At 38.5% G+C, this 26,098-nt stretch overlaps 11 protein-coding genes across 11 annotated transcripts; 4 read left to right on the plus strand and 7 right to left on the minus strand.

Annotated features, from left to right (window-relative positions):
* Positions 1-280: 280 nt before the first annotated feature.
* On the plus strand, positions 281-1,735 carry GCK72_000860 (uncharacterized protein; the record flags this gene model as incomplete). Its single annotated transcript, XM_053722718.1, has 4 exons — positions 281-388; positions 686-894; positions 942-995; positions 1,051-1,735. 4 exons carry the CDS (start codon positions 281-283, stop codon positions 1,733-1,735), a joined length of 1,056 nt encoding a protein of 351 aa, XP_053591363.1.
* Positions 1,736-2,936: 1,201 nt separating this feature from the next.
* On the minus strand, positions 2,937-3,574 carry GCK72_000861 (uncharacterized protein; the record flags this gene model as incomplete). Its single annotated transcript, XM_003096556.2, has 2 exons — positions 2,937-3,107; positions 3,485-3,574. 2 exons carry the CDS (start codon positions 3,572-3,574, stop codon positions 2,937-2,939), a joined length of 261 nt encoding a protein of 86 aa, XP_003096604.1.
* Positions 3,575-7,144: 3,570 nt separating this feature from the next.
* GCK72_000862 (uncharacterized protein) lies at positions 7,145-8,479 on the plus strand (the record flags this gene model as incomplete). Its single annotated transcript, XM_053722719.1, has 7 exons — positions 7,145-7,210; positions 7,263-7,325; positions 7,379-7,467; positions 7,526-7,605; positions 7,664-7,759; positions 8,194-8,299; positions 8,419-8,479. 7 exons carry the CDS (start codon positions 7,145-7,147, stop codon positions 8,477-8,479), a joined length of 561 nt encoding a protein of 186 aa, XP_053591364.1.
* Positions 8,480-8,937: 458 nt separating this feature from the next.
* Positions 8,938-10,546, minus strand: GCK72_000863 (uncharacterized protein; the record flags this gene model as incomplete). The annotated part of the gene is made up of 6 exons (XM_053722720.1): positions 8,938-9,280; positions 9,354-9,643; positions 9,696-9,978; positions 10,031-10,240; positions 10,320-10,433; positions 10,530-10,546. The coding sequence occupies 6 exons, from the start codon at positions 10,544-10,546 to the stop codon at positions 8,938-8,940; spliced, it is 1,257 nt and encodes a 418-aa protein (XP_053591365.1).
* Positions 10,547-11,072: 526 nt separating this feature from the next.
* On the minus strand, positions 11,073-11,291 carry GCK72_000864 (uncharacterized protein; the record flags this gene model as incomplete). Its single annotated transcript, XM_003096576.2, has 1 exon — positions 11,073-11,291. One exon carries the CDS (start codon positions 11,289-11,291, stop codon positions 11,073-11,075), a length of 219 nt encoding a protein of 72 aa, XP_003096624.2.
* Positions 11,292-12,773: 1,482 nt separating this feature from the next.
* GCK72_000865 (uncharacterized protein) lies at positions 12,774-14,084 on the minus strand (the record flags this gene model as incomplete). Its single annotated transcript, XM_003096548.2, has 7 exons — positions 12,774-12,809; positions 12,862-13,082; positions 13,217-13,307; positions 13,353-13,463; positions 13,559-13,829; positions 13,883-13,953; positions 13,998-14,084. The coding sequence occupies 7 exons, from the start codon at positions 14,082-14,084 to the stop codon at positions 12,774-12,776; spliced, it is 888 nt and encodes a 295-aa protein (XP_003096596.2).
* Positions 14,085-14,237: 153 nt separating this feature from the next.
* GCK72_000866 (uncharacterized protein) lies at positions 14,238-15,152 on the minus strand (the record flags this gene model as incomplete). Its single annotated transcript, XM_003096570.1, has 3 exons — positions 14,238-14,408; positions 14,495-14,816; positions 14,995-15,152. 3 exons carry the CDS (start codon positions 15,150-15,152, stop codon positions 14,238-14,240), a joined length of 651 nt encoding a protein of 216 aa, XP_003096618.1.
* Positions 15,153-15,818: 666 nt separating this feature from the next.
* On the plus strand, positions 15,819-16,912 carry GCK72_000867 (uncharacterized protein; the record flags this gene model as incomplete). Its single annotated transcript, XM_003096550.1, has 4 exons — positions 15,819-15,969; positions 16,019-16,237; positions 16,286-16,600; positions 16,647-16,912. 4 exons carry the CDS (start codon positions 15,819-15,821, stop codon positions 16,910-16,912), a joined length of 951 nt encoding a protein of 316 aa, XP_003096598.1.
* A 505-nt stretch (positions 16,913-17,417) lies between these two features.
* On the plus strand, positions 17,418-18,631 carry GCK72_000868 (uncharacterized protein; the record flags this gene model as incomplete). The annotated part of the gene is made up of 5 exons (XM_053722721.1): positions 17,418-17,575; positions 17,623-17,739; positions 17,787-18,137; positions 18,187-18,517; positions 18,563-18,631. 5 exons carry the CDS (start codon positions 17,418-17,420, stop codon positions 18,629-18,631), a joined length of 1,026 nt encoding a protein of 341 aa, XP_053591366.1.
* A 161-nt stretch (positions 18,632-18,792) lies between these two features.
* Positions 18,793-19,487, minus strand: GCK72_000869 (uncharacterized protein; the record flags this gene model as incomplete). The annotated part of the gene is made up of 3 exons (XM_003096549.2): positions 18,793-19,068; positions 19,158-19,325; positions 19,371-19,487. 3 exons carry the CDS (start codon positions 19,485-19,487, stop codon positions 18,793-18,795), a joined length of 561 nt encoding a protein of 186 aa, XP_003096597.1.
* Positions 19,488-19,856: 369 nt separating this feature from the next.
* On the minus strand, positions 19,857-22,214 carry GCK72_000870 (uncharacterized protein; the record flags this gene model as incomplete). The annotated part of the gene is made up of 6 exons (XM_003096541.2): positions 19,857-19,952; positions 20,010-20,093; positions 20,139-20,717; positions 21,604-21,876; positions 21,924-22,066; positions 22,112-22,214. 6 exons carry the CDS (start codon positions 22,212-22,214, stop codon positions 19,857-19,859), a joined length of 1,278 nt encoding a protein of 425 aa, XP_003096589.1.
* Between the last annotated feature and the right edge of the window lie 3,884 nt (positions 22,215-26,098).

Genomic DNA, 26,098 nt, shown 5'->3' on the forward strand with positions numbered 1-26,098 from the left:
AGTCTGCAAACATTAATGCGCCTGTGGCGATTAGTGTTAATTTGAATCAAAAAACTAAAAGGAAGTATCGGAAGGTAAACTGCCCAATTAATTTGAGTTTGATACAAGAGAAGAGACGATTATAAAAAATAAATTCAGAAAGAGGGTGATTCGAAACAGAAGGAATTGAAAAGAAGGAAACAGCAACTAAATAGAAAAAGAGTGAGATTCGATGAAATAATGCCCAGATAATAAGTTCACGCTTCAGGATCTGAAGAAGTCAAACAAAAGCAACTCTGAAATGGCTGGGATCAGTGATAAGACTATGGGAGACAAGACTGAAACTGAGACTAGCCAGACGAATTGTTTGGGATCATCTTTGAAAGAAGTTGTTAAAAATCCAAAGACTGTGAGTGGACGATTTTTTCTATTGCATGGCAAAGTTTTCTTTTCCGACGGTTGATATTCAAAGAAAAACACATTTCAAAAAGTGTGTTCTGAAATGTTTGTATCTTTATTGGTTCTTAAAGATTCCCTCCATTTGTATAATCTACAAAAACTTAATTATTGTATCGAAAAATGATGCCAAAAATAAAATGTTTAACATCTAGAAATTCTCTAATCTTATGCCCTTCAGCTTTGAATTCAGCTAATAGAGGATTCTTTTTTCTCGTTAATATTCCGTTCCAACTACATATTTTTACAGTCTACTCCAAACGACGGAATCCAAGTTCGGCCTGAAAATTACGGATTGCATTTTATCACTCCAATCAACAAACCTTCCGAAACTTCCACTTCTATAATCTTGAGAGAAGAGAATTCAAACCGTACATTCGTGGTCAAAAAAGCAAATTCGCCACGAAAGAAAGAACACTTTATGAAGTGTTGTATGACTCGAGAAGAATCTCCTCTGAGGTAAGTTTCAAATGAAAATCTAAACATTCTTCATTTTTCTATTTCAGAGAAGTAAGTGTTTTATCCGATGGTTCACCAATTCCCGACAAATCGAGTAGCCGGTAAGTTTCAGAGGAATGTAGATCATCTCATACTGAAACATTCCCTTGTTTTTAGATTACTATCCTGCTCTTCCAACTCAATTGACTGGAAAGATGTCGATTCTAGTGTCAGTAATACAAGAATATCAAAGTTGGAAATGGAATTGAGAACAATGACAGAGCAATGTCGTGTTGAGATACAAAAGATCTCTGATTTGGAGGGAAAATTGGAAGAGAATGAAAAGGTGCTGGAAACACGATCAAATTGGTTGGAAGCCGAAGTCGGTCGTCTTCAAACAGCCCTCGTAGCAAAAGAAGTTGCACCGGAAAAAGCAAGACTCGTCGAACTGGAAAGGGAATTATCTAGTTCGAAACATCAAATAGGAGTGCTAAAGTACAACGAACAACTCAAAGTTGAACGGATTAAGGAGTTGGAGGACGCCATGGATGTTGAGGATATGGACAGAACCTCGAAGATCATAAATTTACATCGTCAAGTGCACCAAACCCTAATGCCTCGAATCAGTCAGCTAGAGAAAATGGTCCGAGAAAGAGATGATTGGCTGCGTCATATGGCGTACTCACGCTCACTTGAAAGGGAGAGGAGACGTCTTCTTTCTATTCAGAATCAAGGAATGCTCAATACTATTTTCCAGTTGAAGGGAAAACCCCTCCCTGAGAAAATCCACGAAATTCTAGATATGGATGACTGTATTGATAAGAAGAAATTGAGAAAGGATTATCAGTTGGATGCTGTGTAATAAATTGGGATTTTAGATGAAGATTTTTCTTTGATATGCAACTCTTCAGATAGCAATGACCAATACGAATCCTTTTTTAATTTGTCTACTGTACCGCTCCAAAGTATTTCAAGTTTGGTCTTTTTCAGTTGAGAATGCCCAACTTTGACAGTGTGTCATACTAAAAATATCTGTCCCACAAAATATTTTTATGGGAAACAGACTAAGAGTGGAGCTTCATTTTTATAGTTGACAACTTTTTTGCACTGACACTTTCTAGCAAGTTACATATCGACGAAGTGCAAAATAGTGCGATTCTTCACATGTTCACATAAAATTACTATAACTCTCTGGGAAATGTCCTTACAGAAATATTGTCACGGTTTCCAAGTTAAGTACTCTTCGGACCTAGTGGCGGTTGAATGCGCGTTGACATTTCCAAGTTGTTTCTGTAATATATTATAGATGTACATAAATTCATTATGATGCTTCTTGAAATATATACAAAAAATAGTTGGTATGAGAATTTCTTCTTTAAATAACCATCCGAGCATCTAGCCAATTAGTCTATATAATTATGAAGAAAAATATAATTATGAAGAAAAAGGGGTCTTGGGATTCTGAAAATGTTTGAAATTTGACTAACAAGTCAATTTTTCTGCTGTTACAGTATCACAATGTTGAGGAATAAACCAAATCAATATTGGAAATTTGAGAGAAAGAGAACTGGAAGAGAGACTGAAGATTGAATAAACTGGTTACGAAGTTGAAAATAGATAAACTTTGAGAGTGGGTTCTATGGTCGGGAATGGTCGAATTCTTCCAGATTTGTATTTTTGATATTTACAGATTTAGCTCTCTTTTTTTGAAGTTGGCAACTTTTCGATAGCTTCTCTAGTTTTTGAGATATTCGCCTCTAAAACTGAGCCAACCGGAAGATCCGTGAAAATGTGGGGAAATTAAAACTTAAGTCCTGGTCTCAGAAATGATTCAATTTTCAAAAATCTACAATTTTTTACAATTTTCAAATACGAAACAAAGAGTTTGCTCAGAATCTCCGTCGCCCAATATTCTCCATCTTGCACTGAAAATCCAACAAAAAAAGGGTTCATGAAATATTTACATTTATTCATTTTACACTTGTCAATGGTATTGGTCAACGTCGTACCCAAAATCTTAAAATTTACATTAAAATCACTGAAAAACCGCAAAAATCTTATTGCTAAATACGACGAGCCGGTGAGAGTTCTGCTCTCACTTCATGTTCTCTTCCCTTGATGAAACAGAACCACGTGGCATGACAGTATGCTGGAAGGATAAGGAAGATGTAGAGGACGATATTGAGGCAGACGGCACTGGTACATCCACGAGATTTGAAGAAGACAGCGAGGGGCTGGAATAATGAAGAAGTATTGGTTAGATACAGTAACCTTGGAATCTACAGTAAGACCTCAATTGACTTTGAAGGGGAGCTACAGCATCAAAACCCGATGGAATAAATTTGAAATTTATATATTTGGATAGAGCAACTTTGGATCTACAACTTTGTAGTTGACAACTTTTTCATACAAAACATCCCATGGCCTGTAGACCCCGTAAAAGTAAGGTAGGTCAAAATATCACCTCCTCTGACTTCAATTGCCTATAACTGACCAGCGAGAGATCGCACAAAAAAGTGGTCAACTAGAAAAATGAAGCTCTAGACTTGCTGAATTCAATTATATAAACTTTACAGCACTTTTCTATCCCCATTCCCACGTTCTGACCTACCGGAAGAAAAATGAGCAAAATGACCATAATGAGACGATCATTATCAGTCTCAATATATCCACTCTTGGTATCAACCGACACGACAGTCATTGTTCCGAAAATAGTTTTTTTAGTAAAAAAGAGAGAATGTGATGCCGATTTGATGAGTGGTGAGGGGCTCAGTCACTCTCTAAATATCTACCATTATTTGCCATAGTCCGATGACATGAGAAGACTCCGCCCACTTTACTCTTACATTGCTCTGTTTTTTCTCGGAGAAAGGTGTTTGCCGAGTTCAAAATGTCTTCTTACAAGTTGTTTGTTTTTATGGTTGGAAGAGTGACAAAAATGTTGTTTTACCCTCCTGGAAGATGAAGTAAAAGGCGAAAAGTTGAAAATATTTATGGTTTTTGATGTCATCTTGGAAGAGAAAAGACGTTTAGTTGGTCAGAGATCACTTCCCTTTTCAGGTAACTTTTTGGAGTGTTCTTAATTTTTTGTAAAATGTCTAAATAGTTTAAGGAGGTTACTGTAGTCGAGGGGAGATCCGAAAATGTTGAAGCAAGCGCATTTGGTGTCGATTTACGGATTTTTCTAAATCAATTTTTGTTAAAATTTTGAAATTTTTCTCCCTGCTTCAGCTATTCATATTCAATGAAAAATAAAATTCCATTCTTTACTATTCTCAGTTCAATGTCCAAAATAGTTTAAAAATAGCTGTATCGTCTCGAGACCCGACAATCATAATATGGCATGGGTCTTTAGTGTCAATTTACGGAGACTACTGTAATTCATTTTCGTTTCTTCGAATATCATCATTTTCTCTTAAAAAAAATCTTTTTTCAATAAGTTTTTGTCGAAAACCGTTTTTTTTTCACTATTCAGAGCAACGAAAAACATCTACGCTTATCTTTTTTACTGTTTTCCGTATCAGTTCTCTCATTTTCATCATAATTTTTTATAAAATGTTTTATAAATAGTATTGAAAACTGTGACATGTAAACTTCCTCTCCAACTTCCGTTCAGGTTTCAATATTTTAAGTTTTCTTTCTGTTTTTGACAATAACTAAAAAAAAAAAAGTTTCAATAAAGAAAACTGTCGCATGAATTCAATTTCCACTTTCCACAACCGTTGCCTCTCGTAATGTAATGCATCGAAACAACCCCGATACATATATTTTCTTTTGTACGTTCAGTTACACCTTCACACATGATTTATTTCGACGCCCTTCTCTCCACAATTCAAATGTTATCTCTTTGCTCGGCCCGGCGACCGCCCGTTTTATTATGAGAGTGAGAGAGTATGGGAGATGAAGAGAATTAGAGAAAGAGAAACGCCAGGTGTACGAGTTACCAGTCACAGCCGTTCCTCATAAACAACTCTAGTGTTGAGAAAAGAGAAGAATGGGTGAGGAAGAAGCAAAAACTTTTTGAAGATGAACTTCTTCTTCTTCTTCTTTTGAATATTTTATTTTTGCTCTGTCCCTATCCCGCTCTCTTGCAACAAAAAACCTCGTTTTCTTTCTTTTTCTTCTTCAAAAATAGATCTTCTGAAATCCTCAACAACGACTTCTGTCAAGTACTCTAGATTCCTGACGACTTTGCACTTTTTGTTCCTTTTAGTACAACTTTTATGAGTCTTTCTCTCCCCGTCCCATAGCTCTTAACTGAATTGGTTTCTGCCTTCTTCAAGAGGCTCCGCCCTTTTTCGCAATTTGAGCGCGCACTTTTGTCTATTTTTGCAATTAAAAATCAATTCTGTTTATCGAGAAAAACAGTTTGTTTTTTCTATTTTTTCATTCCTCGTGCTTTAAATTCTCTCACTTTTTAAATTGTCTCACTTCTTCCTCTCTCCTCGTGATTTTTCTGGTTTCTCTCTCCCTTGTTTCTCCAAAATTTTTCGTTTTCAATATCATTCATTCGGATCAAAATTCGATTTCTAGTTGATCCCTCTCATCTATTCTCCCTTCAACAAAATCATTCCTCACTCTTAATATGTCATATCATTTTGAATGCATGAGAGATGACGAACGAGACTTTTTCTGCCAATTTTTTATTTCTTCGCAGAGAAAAAACCACGGAGATGATTTGCACTTTGAATACATTTTTTCTAGTCTGGTGAGCTAATTTTTCACAAAATTTGTATTCTTTTTCCAAAAATTTGTAATCACAGCAGTTTTGCTGAAATTATTTAAATAAAATACCTTCAAAAGCCCGTAAATCGACACTAAAGACGAAAGCCTGAAAATTTTCATCGAGTACTGGCACTATTACAGTAAATTGAAATAAAATCCTATCAACATTTGTGACAGACATTAATTGCGAAACAACTAAACTTCGCTGTCAAATCCGGCAATCTTTGTCATTTTTCTGTGTGCGAGACTTAAAATTGTCATTTTAATGACGAGGCACAATGTTTCGTCATGAAACCACGGTTTTCCAGTTTTTGTGCTCACTATTTTGGTTTTTATCATAAAAATAATTTAATTCTTATTACTATCACAGACGCTTTCGGACGGAAAAATAAAAATTCCAGAGACGTTATATTCATCTCATGAATATATTTTATTCAAATACTCTCTCTCCATCATCCTCTTTTTTCCCTCTTTTTATATTTTTCCTCCGTCAGTGTCCATCTTCTGGTGCCCGCGACCCCCGTGACCGTCTCTCGATGACTGCGTCTCACATGCTTCATATAATCTCTAATCGTCTCGATATCTCTAAACTCTCCGTGTCTCTCTCATCATTGGGCGCCGAATCAATGAACACCTCGGCAGCGGAGACACAGCAAGTCGACAGCAGCCCGTTTTGTGCATGACCCCATCATCATCATCATTTGGAAAGAAAAGAGGAAAAAAACGAGAATCCTTCTCTGCGTTCACCAATTTCTACGTTATATTTTGCCGTTTCATTAATCCCCTTCTAATATAACTGTGACTGACCTCCCTTAATTAGAAATGTAAAAGAGAAATCGTGTGCTTTTCAGAGAGAAATCGAATGAGTGTTTGTATTTTTCAGCTTATTTGAAAAGAAACTAGTCTGATATGCAAAAAGAAGGTTTTTCAGCAAAAAAACTATATTTTTCCACTATTTTGGTGATGTTAGGACTATAAAACAGAATTTTAAGTGGAAAATATGTGCTTGGAAGCCATTATTCTGCCTTTCGAATATCAATTCCCACGAAATTGGTTTCTTGTAAAGTAGCTAAACATTTGGAACTGATTTCATTTTGCGTTGTTTTTCGTTTTGATTTACGAGATGGTATTTTTCAGTTTTTTGAAAAAAATCATGATCAAAGAAAAACATTTAACTGAAAAACCGAATGCGCTATAAAACCTGAAACCCGTTCGAGCTTCATTTTCTCTCAATTTTCGAAAAAAAAAACGGCAGAAAGAAAATATTTTTAATAGAGGAGCAGCAGTTGACCAGCGAATTTCAAAATTATTATCAGTGTCACTATACTTTCCCGCAAATAGAAACACACTCTTCATGCATTGCCCATCAATTTTTACTTCTTGTTTTCCCTCCTTTTTGTCATGTTCTCCTCCGCAAATTCGTTGCTGTCTGCCTATTCTCTTATCTTTTCTGAACCGCTCTGCTTTCCATATGACATCGAATACGTGATCATCGATTTTTCAGAACATCAACCCGGGGGGATTGACAGAGACTTGAGGCACAGAGATGGGCGGTCGACAGTCATCAGTCACCGAAGAGAGACCTCGAAGCAATTCGGTTGATACGGCCCAGGTTTCGATAGTGAAATTTTCGAAAATCAACTCAAAATTTTGAATTTTTGCAGGTTTCCTCTCACAACTCATCGTCACAACGACAAAATGTCATGACAGCCGCCGAATTTATGCAGGTTCCATACTACCGCTTGTCAATATTGTTTATTATGGTATTTCTGATTTGCAGACAATGCGAAACGCTCGTTTTCTGAGCTCATCATCAGATTCGAACGCGTCGGAAGACGATGCAGGTCCATCGCATTCTGTTCATGGAGGGTAATTTCTTTTTTTTTAAATCTTGAATATTTAAAAAATAAAATCTAAATTTTTCCAGTCGCTCGCGAGGTCTACATGTTCGTCCAGGTCGTCTACACGGTCATCACAGTCGTCGATCGGTTCCCGTCTTTATGATGGGTAGGACGGGTTCTCTGATTATTTCGAATTGAAAATTATTCATAATTTTAAATTTCAGACATGAAATGTCCGGTTTGCCACAAAGTTGTACCATCAGACGATGCGGATATTCATTTAGTTATGTGTTTGACGAGACCCAAGATTACATATAATGGTGGGTGATTTTGCATTAATGAATACCACAAAAACTTGGGTTTTGAGAAAAATGTACAGTTGCAGCACGGATTTTCAGCGAAAAAATGAGAATTCAAGTGTTTTCCCTTGCTGAAACGTTGCGGCTTTGATTAAAATTGGCCGAATTTCTCGAAATTATCTATAGAATTTCGTTAATTTTCCAACCCGCTCAGGAAATATAGCTGTTTTAAAAACGAAAGCAACGTTTTGAGAATGGTCTCGTAGAGAAAAACTCATGATAAAGAATACGTCTTTAAATAGAACTGGCCGTATTCCAAGAGCTGATACCTATGAATTAAAAAATTGAAGCTATTATGTTGTCTCTTTTAATATAAACTTGCGAAACTGTTTTAAAAGTGATCAGAGAAAGTTATGCTCTCTCAAAATGTTATCCAATAAATCATATTTTTCCAGATGACGTGCTGAAAGAATGCAAAGGAGAATGCTCAATTTGTCTGGAAGATCTCGAAGCGGGACACAAAATTGCCCGATTACCGTGTCTCTGCATTTATCATAAACAGTGAGTTTGACCAAAAATCTGCTGAAAATATCAACTTTTCATGTATAAAACTCTAAATTCTGCAGTTTTGATATTACTTTTCGGGTTTTTGTGAACAATCACAAACATTTCATTTCCAGATGTATCGATGATTGGTTCAAACGGAAAAATTGCTGTCCCGAACATCCAGGCGACGACTGAATCTACCTCTTCTACATATTCTAATTTCCTCTTTCGCATCTGCCTCATTTATCAAGTTTCACTCATTTTCTTTTTTCCTTTTTTAATTGTTCTGTTTCAAAACTCGATTCGACACACAAATCATGGGTATTTACCAATTTTGCTGCTCCTTTCATCTGTTTTTGAGATTTGAAACTATTCCTATTATATCCTTTTTCTTCTTTTTCTTCCTCCAATTCGTCCCCGTTTTCTACTTTTCTGGTATTTTCCCTACGCCCACACACTGGTTCATTTTCGTTTTTCTTTTTCAAACTCATGTTTAAGCCCACTTCTCAGTTCAGAGAGGTATTATAAGTTATATGCAAACCTTGTATTCATTGTACATTTCGCTGGCACAACAATATTTATATAAATTGTTGGTTAATTATCAATTTTTCAGGAAACAATATCTCGACAAGGATTAAGAAGGTAAAATATATTCAAACACTCCCGAAAACATGTCTTCCCTGTTCCATTCTCACTCCTTTTTCCAAAAGTTGCAGATCCAATTCTTCGATTTCATTCTCAGTTTCCAATTTTCTTTCGTTATTCTCTTCGATTCTCATCGTTTCTTCCAGATCTTTCTTCTTTTCCAGTACTTTCAATATCTCAAACTCTGGTTCGTAAGGTTCGTCTTCTTCCAGTCGATCCTCATTCATCGGATTATCGGATCGGATCCATTTCGGACGCTCTTCAATCGAATGGGCGAACAATGAAATTTCATCCTCGTACCATTCAAAACATAAAATAGGAGTTTTTCTCGATTCGACTGATTTCGCAGCGCTGAAAATTGAAATCATTATAGTAGAAGAAATATCAAAAGAAAACGGAACTTTAAAAAAATCAAAAAACCAACCATAACCAAGATGCGCATCCGAATCGAAAACCTTTCAAAACAATTAGTCCATCGAATAAAATATCCAAATTTGCCTCAGTTTCTTCTCCAGTTTCTTCTGTAGTTTTTATAGTCATCATTTTGAATAAGTCACATTCTGAGTTGATCCAATACTTGAGGAATGTGTTAATATCTGAGAGAGTTAGATTATTCTTCCCTAGGTCGATAATATAATTGTCTTTGATTGTGAGAAGATGTTCGATTTTGACGAAGCGGGCGTCTTCGTAGACTATATCATAAAATTTCAACATCTGAAGTGAAAAACATCAATTTGATTATGGTAAAAACATATTGAAAACTCACATTCTTATGATAATAATTCTCCGGAACTTCCGCGTAAATATGTAAATCCTGATCTGCCTTCGCATTTTCCATCAAACAGTTCATATCTTCTTCATCCAATTTTCCTTTATACAAGTTTAAAGTTTCAAAATTTTGAAAGTCAGAAATACTCAAAACATCTTTAATTGTGGTTTTTATACATCTCAAATCAATGACCAATACAAATTTGTCACACTTGAACGTATTTTGAATTTGAACAAGAATATTCTGTGTGTTTTGAAGCGTAGAAAGTGTTGGATTCAACCTGAAATTTTCCAAAATTTATGATATTTCAACTCGGAAAATGAGCAGATTACCATGGTTCTAATTCACTTCGTTTGATATATTTATCTTCTTTTGAGTTGTTTGCTTTCTTATAGATTTTGAAGCCATTGAATAAAAATACATCTTCTTTCATTTCGACATTGCTAAACTCATCATGTATTCTAACTATTGGGGATCCAACAGATAGACGAGAGTACTTAACATTCAATCTCATTTTTCTTGATGTTAGAGCCAATCGAATTCTGAAAATAAATTGTTTTCAGAAAGGTTCTGATTCAACTTCTTTTCATTTTCCATCTGATATCATGACAAAAATCTTACCCTTCTTGAATATCCATATTTCGAATCACTTCTTTGAGGGCAAGAAATGGAAGCTTCCCAAGTGGAAACGTGTACTTAAATCTCATTTTTCTCGATGTTAGAGCCAATCGAATTCTGGAAAGATATAGTTTTCAAAAAGTTCCTGATTCACCTTTTTTGCATTTCCTATTTCATATCATGAAAAAGGAAAACAAACTGGTAAAATCTTACCCTTCTTGAATATCCATATTTCGAATCACTTCTTGCAGAGCAAGAAAGGGAAGCTTTCCAAGTGGAAACGTGGAACATTTGTCCTTTTTTAATTCTACTTTTTTCTTTTTTAATTTGAATAAACGAGTTATCCATTTTGATAAAAAAGACGTGATGCTCATCAGAAAAGAATTTGAAAAACTCAATAATGGGAAACGACTGTTGCGTGTTCTGAGTGTGCACACTGTCTATTGATTTAGGTCAAGGAATGAGATCTCGCGAGAGGACATCGTCTGTTGGTAGAACGTAAAAAACCATTTTTTATTAGAAGATGATTTACAACGCAAAAGATGTCTTGGCTCAAGAGAGACTTAAAGCAGTAGAATTCAAAATTCGGAATTAGGAAGGAAATACAGAAGATTTTTGAACAATTGAAGTGAATAAACTGGGAATCAGTGATTAGAAGAGGCTCATAAATAGATACATTTGAGGATAAAACAGATGGATAATTATCAATTTTCAGGGAAACAGCATCTTGCCAAGGATTGAGAAGGTAAATTGTATTCAAACACTCCCAAAAACATGTCTTCCCTGTTCCATTCTCACTTCTTTTTCCATAAGTTGAAGATCCAATTCTTCTAATTCTTTCTCGATTTCCAATTTTCTTTCATTATTCTCTTCAATTCTCATCGTTTCTTCCAGATTTTTCTTCTTTTCCAGTACTTTCAATATCTCAAACTCTGGTTCGTAAGGTTCGTCTTCTTCCTGTCGATCCTCATTCATCGGGTTATCAGATCGGATCCATTTCGGACGTTCTTCAATCGAATGGGCAAACAAAAAATTTCCTCCGAGTACAAGTCAATGCATAAAATAGGAGTTTTTCTCGATTCAACTGATTTGGCAGCGCTGAAAATTGAAATTATTTTAGTAGAAGCAAGTTCAAAAGAAAACGAAACTCTGAACAAAAATCAAAAACTAACATTATCCATGACTCCCATCCGAATCGAAAACCTTTCAGAACAACTAGTCCATCGAGCAAAATATCCAAATTCACATAGTTGTCAAGGCCCGGGCCGGGCCGGTAGAAAATTTTCAAGGCCCGGCTTCAAAAAATGATCCTTTTTTTCCTAATTTTTTTTTCGACATTTTTTCAATTTTTTATCGAAAATGTGACAATTTCTTACTATTTTTCAGATTTTCTTCTAATTCTGAATCATAACTATGGTTCTCAGTTTGTGGAGTATCCAATAATCATAAAGTTTTTTATCAGATTGTCGTCAACATGTGGATGGTGTCCCGGAAGCTGACCAACAAGCAACACTGATATGCCAGAGTTCAAGTTTGCGACAAATTTTCTAAAATTTCCTATGTTTTTTTTTCTTAAGTTTTAATAAAATAAATATTGATATACACTGATATATTTGTTTCTTACAAAATAGCTACTACAAGCACGGCTAATTTCAAAAATTTTGATCCGGGGAACCCCTGAACAAAATTTACTGCCGACTGCCGAGGATGAAAATTGGTCCAAATTAGGACCAAATTTGATGTATTTTTTGGTATCGTTTTGACACCGAGTGTTAATCCGCGTTTGGACCAAATTTCATCCTGAGCGGTTTGCCTGTGTGCATGATCGCCGTCCGATGATCACTTATCAATGATAAGATAGATATAGCAGCTAAAACAACATAGATCACGAAAGGGGAATATGGAAAAAAAGTATCGGTGGCACCCGGAGTCGAACCCAAGAATAGCCGCAATGCCCCGCATTGCTCTGTGGTGGCTTACCGACTGCGCTATGGGTACCACCTTTTGCTTTGGAAGAGTTCTCCGCTACCTACCCAGCGCGGCTTAGCAGAGGCGCAGAGGAGACAACCAGCAGTGAGGGTTGTGTGTGTGTGTGTGAGAGAAAGAGTGTCGCAAACGTAAATATCCGGAATGTGTATTGAATGCCCTGAATGCCCATTGATTTGTATCTGAGGTCATGAAGACATAATGTGTTGCTAAGGCATAATTGATTTTAAAACCAATTTCTTAAAGAAAAGTGATACAATTCAAAAGATTTCTTGGCGCAAGAGACACTTAAAGCAATACAATTCAAAATTCGGCAAAGATTATACACGAAATTAGGAAGGAAATACAGAAGATTGTTGAACAGTTGAAGTGAATAAACTGGGAATCAGTGATTAGAAGAGGCTCATAAATAGATACATTTTGAAGAAGAAAGATAATTAATACGGAATTTAGCGATGGCTGGAGGAAGAATCAATCCTTTTTGACGTGTTTCGCAGAGGCACTCTTCTGAAACTTTTTTTTTGAAAATACAATTTTCTAGCGACAAACAGCTACAAACCTGCTTCTTTGCCTTCCCTTCACAACTTTTCTTCTCTTCCTGATTCTTCGTACAAACCAAATCGATATCCACTGAAATCGACACGTCATCTGGATTCGTGGTTCCTTCGGTGGTCGTCGGCGAATCCGGAGATAAATGAACACGTTCGGCGTGTTGTGGTGCTGGAATCTTCGCATCAGAGGTCCGATTGAACCACTGCTTATAGTTACGCATCAATGAATCTGAAATTTCGAAAGAAATTGATGAATGAAGTTATTGAAGCGCATTGATTACATTAAAACACTTTTTTTCAAAATAAGTTATTTATGACAAGCATTATGACAAGAAAATCAGAACAAATCGAGAAATTATTTACCGGCGGTGGCACCCTCAATCACATAGTCTTCTTTGACGTTAAGCTCCAATATATCGCCTTCTTGTTTATCGATGAACGAGCTTCTTGGTCCCTGAAATTATGAAATTATTATATTTTCTGGAATTCTGTCACATACTCTGGAGAAGGCGTTGACAACTCTCCATGGCCAATTGCAGACTTCCATCGTCTCTATCAATCTGTCGACTCCGACTTTTTCAGAGACACTTTCCGCGTCGAGACGTTGTTGCTGAAATTCTAATGTTGAGAAAACATCCGAAAATTCAATTATTGAAATGTCGAATGAAAATACTTCGACAATTGTCAATTTTATGTGAACATTACCTGATTCGGATGTAAATAGACGACTTCGAATTCATTTTTACTGGCGAATTCTTCGACTTTCTCTGCTTCTGGGCACAATTCCAACGAATCTATAACGACGACTCGTGTGTCGGCCTTGATGGCATCGGCAACTTTCTTTGCGTCTTTCAGATGATCGATTGATTTATAACCGACGAACATGCACATTAGACTAGTGTTATGCGCGTCAAACTCTCTTGTTACATCGCGAAGTGCAGAGAATGTTTTGAGGCCGTACTTCGCAGAGTAGTAACTGGAATTCACATGCTCAATAAACTATTTTTCTGAATTCAAGTAATCACTCACTATGTCTCAAGATAGTAGCTATCTTTCTCGTCATTAATTTTTTTCATCTTTTTGTTCAGTTCATATCTGATCTGCAAATATATTTTGAATTCGACCTAACTTTCGTTTTGTTTACCGCTCCGCCAACATCTCCAACTAAAGCCACGAATTGCTTCGCGGGCCCTTTGAATTCCATCATGAAATGGTCTGATTTCTCTGCCATCTGCAATGCATGCGTGAAGACCTTGTTAACAGACTTAATTTCTTCAATCTACTTGTGCTCAGACGATTGTTTGTGAAGATAAGTATTCTTTGTGATACAAAAACACAAATTAAATTCAACAATCTTTATTGAAGAACAACAACAACAAAGTAATTAATAAACTCTTTGTGGCTTGCCCATGGTGGACTTGATGTTCAATGATCTGACGTTTTGCCAGTTCTTCTTCAAGAGGGAAACCAAGAAGTTGATGGAGAGGGAGATGTTGGAAACAAGCTCCTCCTGGGTGAGGCCAACGTGTCCGACGGCGACGGAGAGGCAGAGAACCTGAAAATATTTGATAAATATAGTTTTATAAAATTTCGAAAATCTCGGGTCTTAAAACTCGGTAAAGAAAATCGTTTAAATCGTACCTTCTTCATCTGGAACTTGACGGTGGCGCGGATCTCGTCAGACTTGCTTTGGAGGGATTCTCCGTGGGTGACGACGGAAGGGAATTTTCCGGCCTTGTTAAGTCCTGGACCGAGAATACGTGGGATCTGCTTGATCAAAGACTCGGAAGCGATGAAGGCATCGTAGCTCTTGGCGAGCTTCTTGATAAGCTTCTTCTGCTTGTTGAGCTTCTTCAAGTCATCAGCGCTCATGGCTGGGATGTTTCCAGCGGCAGCCTCGTCAAGATGGTGTTGATCTCCGAAGACGCACACCTTCATGCTTGGGCGTGGAATGTGCTTCAGTCTAAAAAAAATGAATGAGTAAAATTGGTTAAACAGTATGGTAGTGATTAAATCATACCAATACACATTATTAAGTTATAGGCGGCTGTAAAAAGCCTTCCCAGAGATTTAAGACCTTGGGTGGAGGTCCGTCAGGCTACAAGTAGTCCCGACTCCCTGTATTCACAGGTCGTAGCTACCTGATGGATCCGCTGAAACGCTTGTCCTTCTGTGGATCGTAGTTCTTAAGACCGATTTGGAGCTCGATGGTCTCACGGAACTTGCGTGGCTTTTCCGAGGATCCCTTAAGGACCTCAGCGATAGCCTCATTGAGAGACTCGCGGGAAACCTTCGACATTTTACCCTGAAAATTAAATATTTAGTATACATTCTTCAGAGCAAAGAAAAATAAAATACGATTAAAGAAGGAATCATGATCATAATTATCATCAAAGACTGAAAAAATTGACTAAAGGTTGAAGAAGTATTTCTTTAGTTGAAAAGTAACACAAAAGTGTCGAAAAAACTTCAAAATCTTTTAAAATCAACTGAAAATGTTTTTAGGACGAAAGAAAATAGAGCGCACACAGCCCATCAACGACTGTTACCGTATACTTTTCGTGGCGAGGGACACACCACTGCAAAAATACGTGCGCCTTCCTCGTGGCACCTCCCTCTTTTTACCGTTTTAGGTCGACTCTTCTTCTCTTCTTTCTACTCTCCTATTTTTTATCAGTCTTGTGATTCCGTCAATCAGTACCCGTATAAATTGATAAAATATCCACTTGTTCATTCTTTCCTACTCTCTTCGTTATGTAGGTTAGCTGTCGTTGAAACGCGCGTCTCGGTGCCGGGTCGGCCGCAACGCGACCGCAGCGCGTGCCAACCAATCGGAGAGTGCGGTGTTCTACGTCTATTACCCAATGTCTTACCATACCTATACGTGTCAACCTGTGATTTTTATTTCGCTCATATTTATTACGTCCTTTTCAACCGTTCAAGTTTTGATTTTTTTTTTCAGAAAATGGCACCAAAGGAAAGCGAGAAGAAAATGATGGCGGAGAAAGTCGCCAAAGTCCGTGAAGTTGTTGATAATGTAACAAATAACGACATCATCATGGTTCTTCATTCGTTCGATCTTGATGTTAATAAAACAATTTCTGCTTTCTTGGAAGGTAATTTAGATTTTTATATCACAGTTTTCATATCAAGAATGGTTTTTAGATGGAGCCTCTAGCATTCTTGGTGGATGGGTAACATCTACTGGGGTCAGTGTCACAGCTGCTAAAAAGAAAAAGAACAAGAGCAAGAAGCCCTCCGAGTCCGCCACACCTGAAGCAGCTCCCACTGCTCCCGTGCCTACAAAGAGTGCTCCAGCTCCGGTTGTTGCTGCTCCAGCCTCTTCTTCGGTAAATAAATCTGCTGCTGCTTCTAAACCAGTTGGTAAGCTTATTAAACTTTAAATTACAACTCCTTATTGAATTTTTTCAGCCAGCACTCCAGCTCCAACTGACGCTCTGTCTGCTGCATTCAAGTCAATCCGACTTGCTCTGAATGAGCGTGAGAAAGAGTTGAAGCAATCAAATTCCACAAAGCTTGACACCTCTGCGATTCTTCAAGCAATCGCATCCCTCGGAGGTTCGTCGAAGCCAATCACCAACGGAAAACCGGCATCTACACCAGCCAAGCAAGCCGTTTCTCCACCACCACCAGCAGCTGGACCTATCAAGCATGCTACCAGCCAATCGAGCATCACCTCATCAGTTGGTGCCGATTCTGGAGTTAACCTTAGTCCAACACACAAAGGTAGTTTTGATTATAACTTTTTTCCATTAAAATTTCATCTGTTCAGAAGAGAAAAAGGCTGCTCCAAAGACGGTCATCAATTCAGGAGGAGTTCAACTCACTTCTTCTGGGCTCTCTGCTGACCAGTTGGCTGCTCTTCAACAGACTCTCCAGCTCACAATGGCAGCTCGTGGTCTCGACGCCTCATTGATCACATCTTCGGAAAACATGCCACGTAGACCGAAAAACAATAACAACAACAAATCGTCGAATGACGGCAAGAAGGGCCACAAAGGAGCCCAGAAGGACCAACCAAAATTGTCCATTCTGTAAATTCCTCTCATTCCCACTTAACTACCTTCCAACCTCATATTGTTCTCGAACGAGTAGTTCCGTTACTCGTGTCGTTGAGTGATAATTGGCAAAGTGCATCTTTATATTTACTGTGATTGGATTTGATAATTCTAGTATTGAAAGTGAGTGAACCCTATTCAAAATGCTTGTAATTATATTCATCTATAACTTATTTCGTTTTCTTCTCATTTCCCCCTTGGTTTCGCTTAATTTTTCCTGTTCCCCCCACTCCTCTTCTATTCTGCACCCTTCTTTCTTAAATTTTAATATACATATATATCACACATGAGGCCTTATTTGTTGTACGCGGGAGACATCAGAGTTTTTGTTTTTTTTCTTCGTCCTTTTTTAGTAATAAAACCACGTTATGGGAGTATTTGAGGTGTCCTATTCTGTGATTGATTTTCATAAATGGATTGTTTTCGTTTTTAAACCTTCATATTTGAACAGCACAACAACATAGTTTTCATTATTAAAATTTCAGATGAGAACACGTAAATTCTACACAGAATCTGAAGACGTCAGAATGTTGAAGTGGGTTGTTAGGAACGAAGACCTCGAAAGTGCAACGGGAATCGTAATATGGAAAGAATATAAATTCAAATATCGGAGTGAACACTCTGATCAATCACTGCTTGGCAGGTTCGGCCACTTGAACAGTTTCCAGAGAAAAAACTTGATTTCTCCAGAATTCGTCGTCAAATTATCCCCAATCTGATCCATTACGTGTCCCTCTTGACCCCACTGGAAGTCGTGTCACTCCACAGAATTTTCGGCTCAAGATTGGATCCGACAACACGGATAATGTATTGTTTTTTGAAGGTCACTGCTCAGATAACATCTCTTTTTGTAGTATGCGCCAGTACATATCGAGGTGGAAGAGCAATGACGTGGCAGTTGGAGAAAAGAGAACTATTCGGAGTTCACCGGTGGAGAAGAGGAGTCCAAGAGTTGAAAAAACTGCAGAGAAAACAAAAAATACAGAAATCCCGATCGTTACTGTAGAAAATGATTGCATGGATATCGAGGTAATTGAGTCTAGAGAAAATGTGGAACTGCCAAAGAATCCTGAACCGATGCAACGTGGAAAACGGCCAACACCGACGAATCCTCAGCCAGCTGAAATTCCAGTACCTCCACTTAATCCAGAACATTCTAGCCAATCAGAAAGTGTAGTTCCTGATAGCACAGAACAGGAAACTAGGTATTCAGCACAAGTAAAAAAAAATTTAAAAATAACTTTTCTTTTTCAGATCTTTTTGCGCAGAAATGTGGAATATGGAAATGAAATCAGTTGCTGAGCAGGGAGCGTTGTCGATTCATAACTTGCTACACAAAGATAAAGCAATCGATAAAGAAAAACTAGAAAAGCTCTTCGAAAAAATGTTCGCTGGACCTGGAGCTGATCAAGACGATTTCTCAATTACTAGTGTTCGATCACCACACTCGAAACATACCAGAATGCAATATTTCTTCAAAAATTTTCAAGAATTGAACAGATTATCTGCTAATCCGCATGTTCGATTCGCCGTATTCTTATTCATTCAGTTTTTCGAATACGAAATCGTTCACAGCCTTTCTCATGTAAGTTTGCATATTAAAAATATTCTCGAGTTAAAACGTTTTCAGTCACGCGAAAAATATAATGAAGCGATGAATCGGCTGACCAAGATTGCAATTCAAATCGCCACACTTTAAAAGGACCGAGGCTTGTTCCATATTCTTCCTCTGTAATATAATTATTCCGAGTATTATCGCATGACGAGTTTCCAAGTTGATCTGTTTCATACCACCCCATGTCATATCATCCCGCCCTCAATTTGTTCGTTTTATTAATAAATTATGTTCAAGGATACAAATTATGCGATCGTAGTAGCTCTCTGCTGCGGAACAAAGTTATCATAGTACATCGTCATAGCCTCCGTCATCAAATTCTCAGCACATAAAGGTTCGGTGCCAATGACTCTCGCTGGGCTTCCTCCGATCGTTGAGAATGGTGGGAAAATCGCGTCAGCAGGGATAACAGTATCGGGAAGGACACGTGAACACTCACGAATCACACAACCATTTCCAAGAACAGCTCGAGCACCGAGATGGACGAATGCGTAGATTTGAGCAGCGTTTACGACGCAATCCTGGAATATTTCGTTTGACACGTGGCACTTTTCGGCGATTTTCAGTTCAAAACCTTGAAAATCTTCACTTTTCGTTTCAGAAAACGAACCTCATCAATAAAAACATAATCCCCAATTATCACATTGCACATCGTCGGCTTTTTACTAAACATTTTCAAGCACGGACGAATAACACAACGAGATTTGAGAACACAGTGCTTTCCGATTTTCACTGTCGCCAAATCTCCACGTATCGACACACCTTCTTCGATAATAGTCTGCAATTTCAGGAATTTTTACAGTTTTTGAATTATTTTCCCTACTTTTCCAGCAATAACAATATTCTGAGTTCCAGCGATTGCATGTTTCTTGTTCACCTTGTTACCAGTATGCGTTTTTGCCCATTCTGTTTCATCGTAGTAAAGAATTGGGAGATCCATCTGACTACATTTGAAATTTGATGAAAGAGAGGGGTGTGAAAATGAAAATAATCTGAATTGGTGATTTGCACCGATTAAAAACTTGAAGAAGGCTCCAATTTAAAACGATTTTCATAAGATTGTTCGGGCGTATAAATTAAAGCAAAAGTCATGCAACCAAAAAAAATTGTGGGCTAAATATAGAAGGGAATAACTTAAAATGGGAATCAAATTTTTTGAGAGATTTGGAAGAAGATACAAAATTTTGGATTAAGAAGTAGTGGAAGTAATAAATACATAAATGAACAAAAAAGAAATTCGCCCATAATTGAAGTGAAATGTTTTTTGAAGAAAACGAAAAAGAATGGAATTTCATAGAGGAATAGAGAATTAAGCAAGTGCTCCGAAGACTGGATTGTAGCGGCAAATCGACGGTCCCTTCTCCATATATTCTGCTTTCGTGTGCGATACTTGATAGAATTCCGACTGAAAATTAATTATTATTAAATTTATTTTCTTATAGAATCACAGTTAGAAACTTACGGTAGAAGCGAGCATGGATCCTCCAAACCATACTGCATACCGTTGCATTTTGTGGGAAATCACCTGCACATCGATTGGTTTCGGCTGAAAAGTACGAATCTAGAACTAAATTTTATGATTATAGCTAACCTTCAGTCGTCCTCCACTCAATGCTTCACTCATCTGAAGTCTTCCATCACTTAGTCTCTTGACGTCACGTTGCAACTTTCTCGCGAAATCTTTGAACATTGTGGAGCCACCAGAAAGGACAATATTCTCATAGAGACCACGACGAACATCAATTGGGCACTGCTGAATAAGTGTATCGATAGTATCAGAGATTGGAGTCGTGAAATCTGGATTGCAGAACTCTGGATGGAAGAATATTTCTGGTCCAAGGAATCTCTCGTATCCAACGTCAACACTGAACGGTTTCTTGGTGATCGAGTTGATTCCATCATAGGTTCTAAGCCATTTCGCCGCGTCCGTATCGTATTTCACGAACTCTTTCATGACATCTGGGCAGACATAGCAAAATTTCTCCTTGATGGTTTTAGCCACTTCATAACTTTGTTCAGCTGGAATCGTGTGTTCACGTTCGCGAAGAAGATTCTGGATGAAGTAGGTGATGTCACGACCGGCGATTGGGATGTGTTTGATGCACGATCCTATGACGTAACCATCAGCAACCGGAATACAATGAGTCACTCCATCTCCCGAGTCGATAACCTGAAAAAGGTCTGATTCTATTTTATTCTCAATGCAATTTGCTAAATTTACAAATTCGAGTTTCACAGAGTATTTTCATGTTGGAAAATGTGTATTTCAAGTTCCCTCGACTTGAACATTTTCCCTTATTATTCAAATTTTTTAAATTTCCCTTGTATCCAGCTATCGATCGACGTTACTTCCCAGAAGTCAAAAACTAACGAACGCAACGCTATGTATGTGCGTCGGGACCCTATAGCGTTCACACGATAGTCTATTCGTTCATTCGGTTATTTTGCTATTCACTTCTCCCCTCCAAACAGTCCGAATGGGTCGAATTAATCATTTCGATTCATGCACCGCACCATCAAATGTAACTGAAGATGTGAACTCTTCTTTCGGTTTCGATGATGATCTGACAGAGGACAATGAGCAGGTTGAAGACTTTCTGGACATGGAAAGAGCTCAAGACCTCGTAGATAGAGGCTGGAACGTCTACCACGCCAACGATGAGGTAGACCCTGGAAGAGAAAGCAGTTTTTGGACCGAGAATTGGAACGAAATCGCTCGTGTTATCGAGACAGAAGAGCGTTTCATAGCTGAAAATTCAGCTAATTATGAAGTAATGGAACGTCTCGTTGAAGATGAAAACTCGGATGAGGAAGAAGACTCGGAAGAGGAAGAAGACGACGCCAACAGCGATGGGGACAGCATTTTCGACGACACTGAGTTGTGGAGTTTTTCCGATATTCATGATGTTAGAGATATAAACGACCTAATTGTGTTACTCTGTGTTTTGATAATTGCTTTTACTTGTCTATATCTTCGTCCACCCCCGCTTTTAAACTCCCTAATTGACTGATAATTTTTCGAAATCAATTTTTCTCAGTAAATGAATAAATCTTACCAATCCAGTCAAAGTTCTATCACTAGCTTCTCTCGATTGCCAACTAGCAGTCAATGCAAGAACAGCTTGAACAGCTATGTATAGTCCAGGGACATTGAATGATTCGAACATGATTTCAGCAGTATATTCGCGATTTTCCGGTGTGTTGAGTGGTGGTTCCGTTAGAAGGAAGAAATGATCTTCTGGTTCGGCACGCAGGTATTTGAATATACATTGCTCCCAATAACGTTCCATCAAATCCCAATCTTCTACGATTCCGTGACGAATTGGGTACTAAAAATTTAGTTTTTTTTATTGAGACGTTCAAAATGAGCTCTTACTTTAACCGTATAATTTGAAGCAGCTGGTGACAAAGCTTCATCTCCGATGAAGAAATCAAGGTCATCTATTCCAGCGCCGACTCGATTATTCCAGCGAAGTGCTTGCGAATTCGAGCTTGCCACCTTATCTTTCACAGCGATGGCTGAAAATGAAAACTATTAGAAAATGCATTTTATTCGATCCGTACCCGATGGAATAATAAATTGCGGTTCCGTATTTCCAGCATATCCGAGCTTTGTATAACCCGTTCCGTTATCGATCACACATGCCGGTAGATTGTGTGACGACATTATCCCCGGTTTTCTAAAACAGAATCTTTAATTTTTGTTACATATAAAACGAGTTCAAAATCAACGAAAAACGATAGAATGCATGTTTGTCCATCACTAGTTAAACAATCAATGCGAGACGGAAAAGAAAGTCGTTCGGTGACTCACCACTATCTAAAGTTGAGAAAAATCGATAGTTTTACTATAGAAAGTTAGCTGAGATGATGGAACTTTGAGGGAGAAGTAGAGATGTTATTTTGTTTCTTTTTGGAGGTTGACGGTTGAGAAATAATACCATAATTGTTCTGCGCGGGACGGAATTCAAATTTTGAATCTTTCGGTCATTAAAAATACATTCTAAACGTTTACATGAAACCAACAGCTTTGAAAATTCAATTTTCAGAACTTCTTAAAAACCAAAAAGCTTGAAAACTATAGTTCTGGCTCCAGGGAGCTTTTTCGGTTGCGTCTGCATTCTTCCGTGATCTGCAAACACCATGCGTCACACTTGACGAGAACTTCATCTCGATTTCGTCAGAATTCTCGAACAGAATAGTTGATGTACTGGATTCTGAATCATCTACACAAATTGGAAATATAAAAAAAACCAGTAAATTACTAACAGTATAATTTATTTAAATAATAATAAAACAAAACCTCATAAAACCAGCATGCAAGAATTCTTTTTTTTTTCTTAATAGTTTCAGTGATTGTGGGGGCAGGAATAAATAGATTTTTGAAGAAAGCATTTAAGTTTATGGGGGAAAACACACAAATGGTTGAATAATTTAAAAACGATAGAACCACCCAGAGAGGAAATACAAAAAACATGGGAAGCAAGGCAAATAAATTACAAATATCACACACATATTTATCACCATCCGACTAGCAAAACAAAGTTAATTTTTCAATGTCGAAATTCGGAGACCGAGCACATTTTTGCCAACTTCGGCAACCTGGCACACATTACACACTTCTCCTTCAAGTCCTTCCGAATATGAAGCTCCACAGTATGGACATTTGCAGAGAGGACGTCCACGGTAAAGGGGAACAAATTGACGAGAGCAGATGACGAATGGATTGTGCTCATCGTAGCTCAACTGATGAGCATCGGTGTTGTCTCGTTCAGCTGCGGAGAGAACCTTGCGAATTTGAGTAGCAACTTCTGGTCGTGGAGCTTAAATAGGAGAGATTGTGATCTTTTTCTATAACTTTTGATATTTACCTAATTCTAGTAGTCGTTTACAAAGGGATGCACAGGTCTTCATTTGCTTCATTTTGAAGAAAGTGTTCACAGCAGATCTGAGAGTCAAAATGCGATGCATTGGCTGTAAATCGAAGTGTGTGAAGTAGGCGGCGAGCTCAGCATTTCTCTTTGCGTCTTCCATGTTGGTCTTTGGCAAATCTTTTCGGTAAGTTTCCAAAAGAAGAGCAGCAAGATATTCACGGGTGATAGTGATGAGTTGTTCGGCTTCTGCTACTTCTTGCTTAGATGAGACAACAAGAAGTGGGACAGCGAGGAGAATCTCGCGAAGTTTCACGACAGCATCTCCGAACTTTCCATTGGTAGTCATCTGGTATGCCTTCTGGAGTTTTTTGGCGAGATTCGAGAGTTTGAATGCGGCCACTGGCAAATGATTCTTGTCATCTTGGAAGTTACGAAGCGGATGAATGAAGACTGGTCCAGCTGGTCCAAAACCTCCCCATCCTCTATGCGATAGTCGGGACGATGCATAGGCCTTCAGGAACACCTCCTTGAATGGGGCAGCTTCGACAACTCCGATCGTGTCACGAAGAATCTTGATCGCTGTTTCGAAAGATCCAGCAGCAACGTGATCAGCAGGGAGTCTTGATACGTTCGGCCATTCGGAAGAAACAGCTGGAGATGCGTTGGGAACGACTTCTTCATTCTCATCTCCTCCTTGATCATCAGGAACATCAGGAAGTGCCAAGTCATCATCAACGTCCCATCCTCCTTCTTCATCTCCATCAACTGGTCCATCACCTTCATCAATCTCAAGTTCTCCATCTTCTCCAACAAGATATTCCTCATCATCTCCCCAAGCATCGTTGCCAACATCGGCGTCCTGAAAACAGATAGTTAGAGAACTTTTTTATTGAAAATATATTTACATCATCTTCCATGGCAGCAAATGCAGGAGCTGTTGTCTTGACTCCAGCTGTTTTGATTGGTCCTGATTGCCCTCCCAAACCAAGGAGCTGTGCATCGAAAGCACCACGAGCCGAGGCGAGAAGAGGCCAGTTCTCATCGAGACGAGCAACTGGTGGTGGCGGAGCAAGAAGGCGTGCACTTGGGTCAATTGGTGGAATTGGTTGTTGGCGACTTTCGAGTTCTGCCTTTAACTCTTCAGCTTCTGCGGTGTATCCGTGAGTGGCAGCGGCGAGGTAAGCAAGGGAGGTCTGACCACAATTCCGAAGAACTAAAATTTAAAAAAATTGGAAAATAATTTTTTTTACTAAAATTTACCTTTCACTCTCTCTTCAACATCTCCAACGTACAATGCTGTCTGGAATTGTCCATGTGCATCATTACGTGCTTGAGCAATCTTCATCATTTTTACAAGTTTGTCGGTATTTCCAGTAACAAAGTATAAGAATGAAAGCTTCTCGAAGTTCTTGGTTCTTTGATAGCTCATCTCAACGATTTGATGGTTTCCTTGAAGAAGAGCGGTTTCTCCGAGAGCTTCCCAGACAGCTGGTTCATCGAGTTTCTTGGCAGCTTCCAATGCAATTTGGAGGTTTCCACATTCGATAGCCAAACCAAAACGAGTCTTCTCATCCTTGACGAAGTGGAGGGCGATCTCTGGGTATCCCTTCTTCTCGAGGTATCCGATAATCGATTGACCGACGAGATTAGCGGAACGAACCATGTTGACGACTTCGTCAATTCTTTTGTTGATCAAAGCCAACTTGAATCTGTAGTCGGAGTTGTCGATTGGGACTTCAACTGGAGTAGCTTCACGGTTCAAGCAATAGAGTACGTTTCCTCTGATAGCAAGAATGTATAGAGGGAGGTCGAGAGTACGAACGATTCCACAGTCTCCAGAGTTGATAGCGTACTTGATGTGGTTGCTGGTGGTGTACAAGAACACAGAGTCATCGTCCCAAGCTCCACTCTTCACACGTGTCGATTCTTGTTGAGTGCAGAGAATCTCCAACTTGCGGTTGACGAGGGTGAGTGTATGCTTCGAAAGAAGAGCAGCATACTCCATCGACTTGCTCCAGATAACATAACGGACCTTGGATACCTTCACTGATGCAGTAATAATCTTTTGTTGCACATCGAACAATTGAAGTCCATCGTCATTTCTCAACAAAAGCATACCAGTTCCAGAGTAGAAAATATCATCTACAGCGGTGTTGATGTTTTCGAGTTTTCTGAGTTCCTTGTTAGTCAAATCACGAAGAGAAACATTGTGACCTTTGTCGAGAACGGCGAAACGGTTTCTGGCGACCCACAAAGCGTTGATTCCAGTGCTCTTGACACACGCGGCTTCGGTAGTTCCATCAGAGTTACTGGCCACCTTGTAGAGCTCGAAAGCACACAAATCTTTGTTATGGGTACGGCTGGTGAGTAGGAAAGTTCCCTCGGCTGGGTTGAATGAGAGAGAATAGTATGGTTGCATGAACGGCTGTGGATGGCGTAGTTTGCACAAAGCGACGTCTTTGCTGAAAAGATATAAAATAAAGATAAGTTTTCATTGATTTTGAACTTACTTGGTTGTCAAATCGAGCTTTCTGATCTGTTGTCCTTTCACGTAGAAGCACAAGTTATCGTTAACACAATAAGCAGGTCGCTCTCTTTGAATCTTGAAGACTACCATTCCGTTGTCGTGTCCTGCGGCAAACATGTTGAGACTTGGATGAGCAGCCAACACCCAGAA

The sequence above is a fragment of the Caenorhabditis remanei genome, chromosome I, assembly GCF_010183535.1.
Source record: "Caenorhabditis remanei strain PX506 chromosome I, whole genome shotgun sequence".
Classification (NCBI taxonomy): Eukaryota; Metazoa; Nematoda; class Chromadorea; order Rhabditida; family Rhabditidae; genus Caenorhabditis; species Caenorhabditis remanei.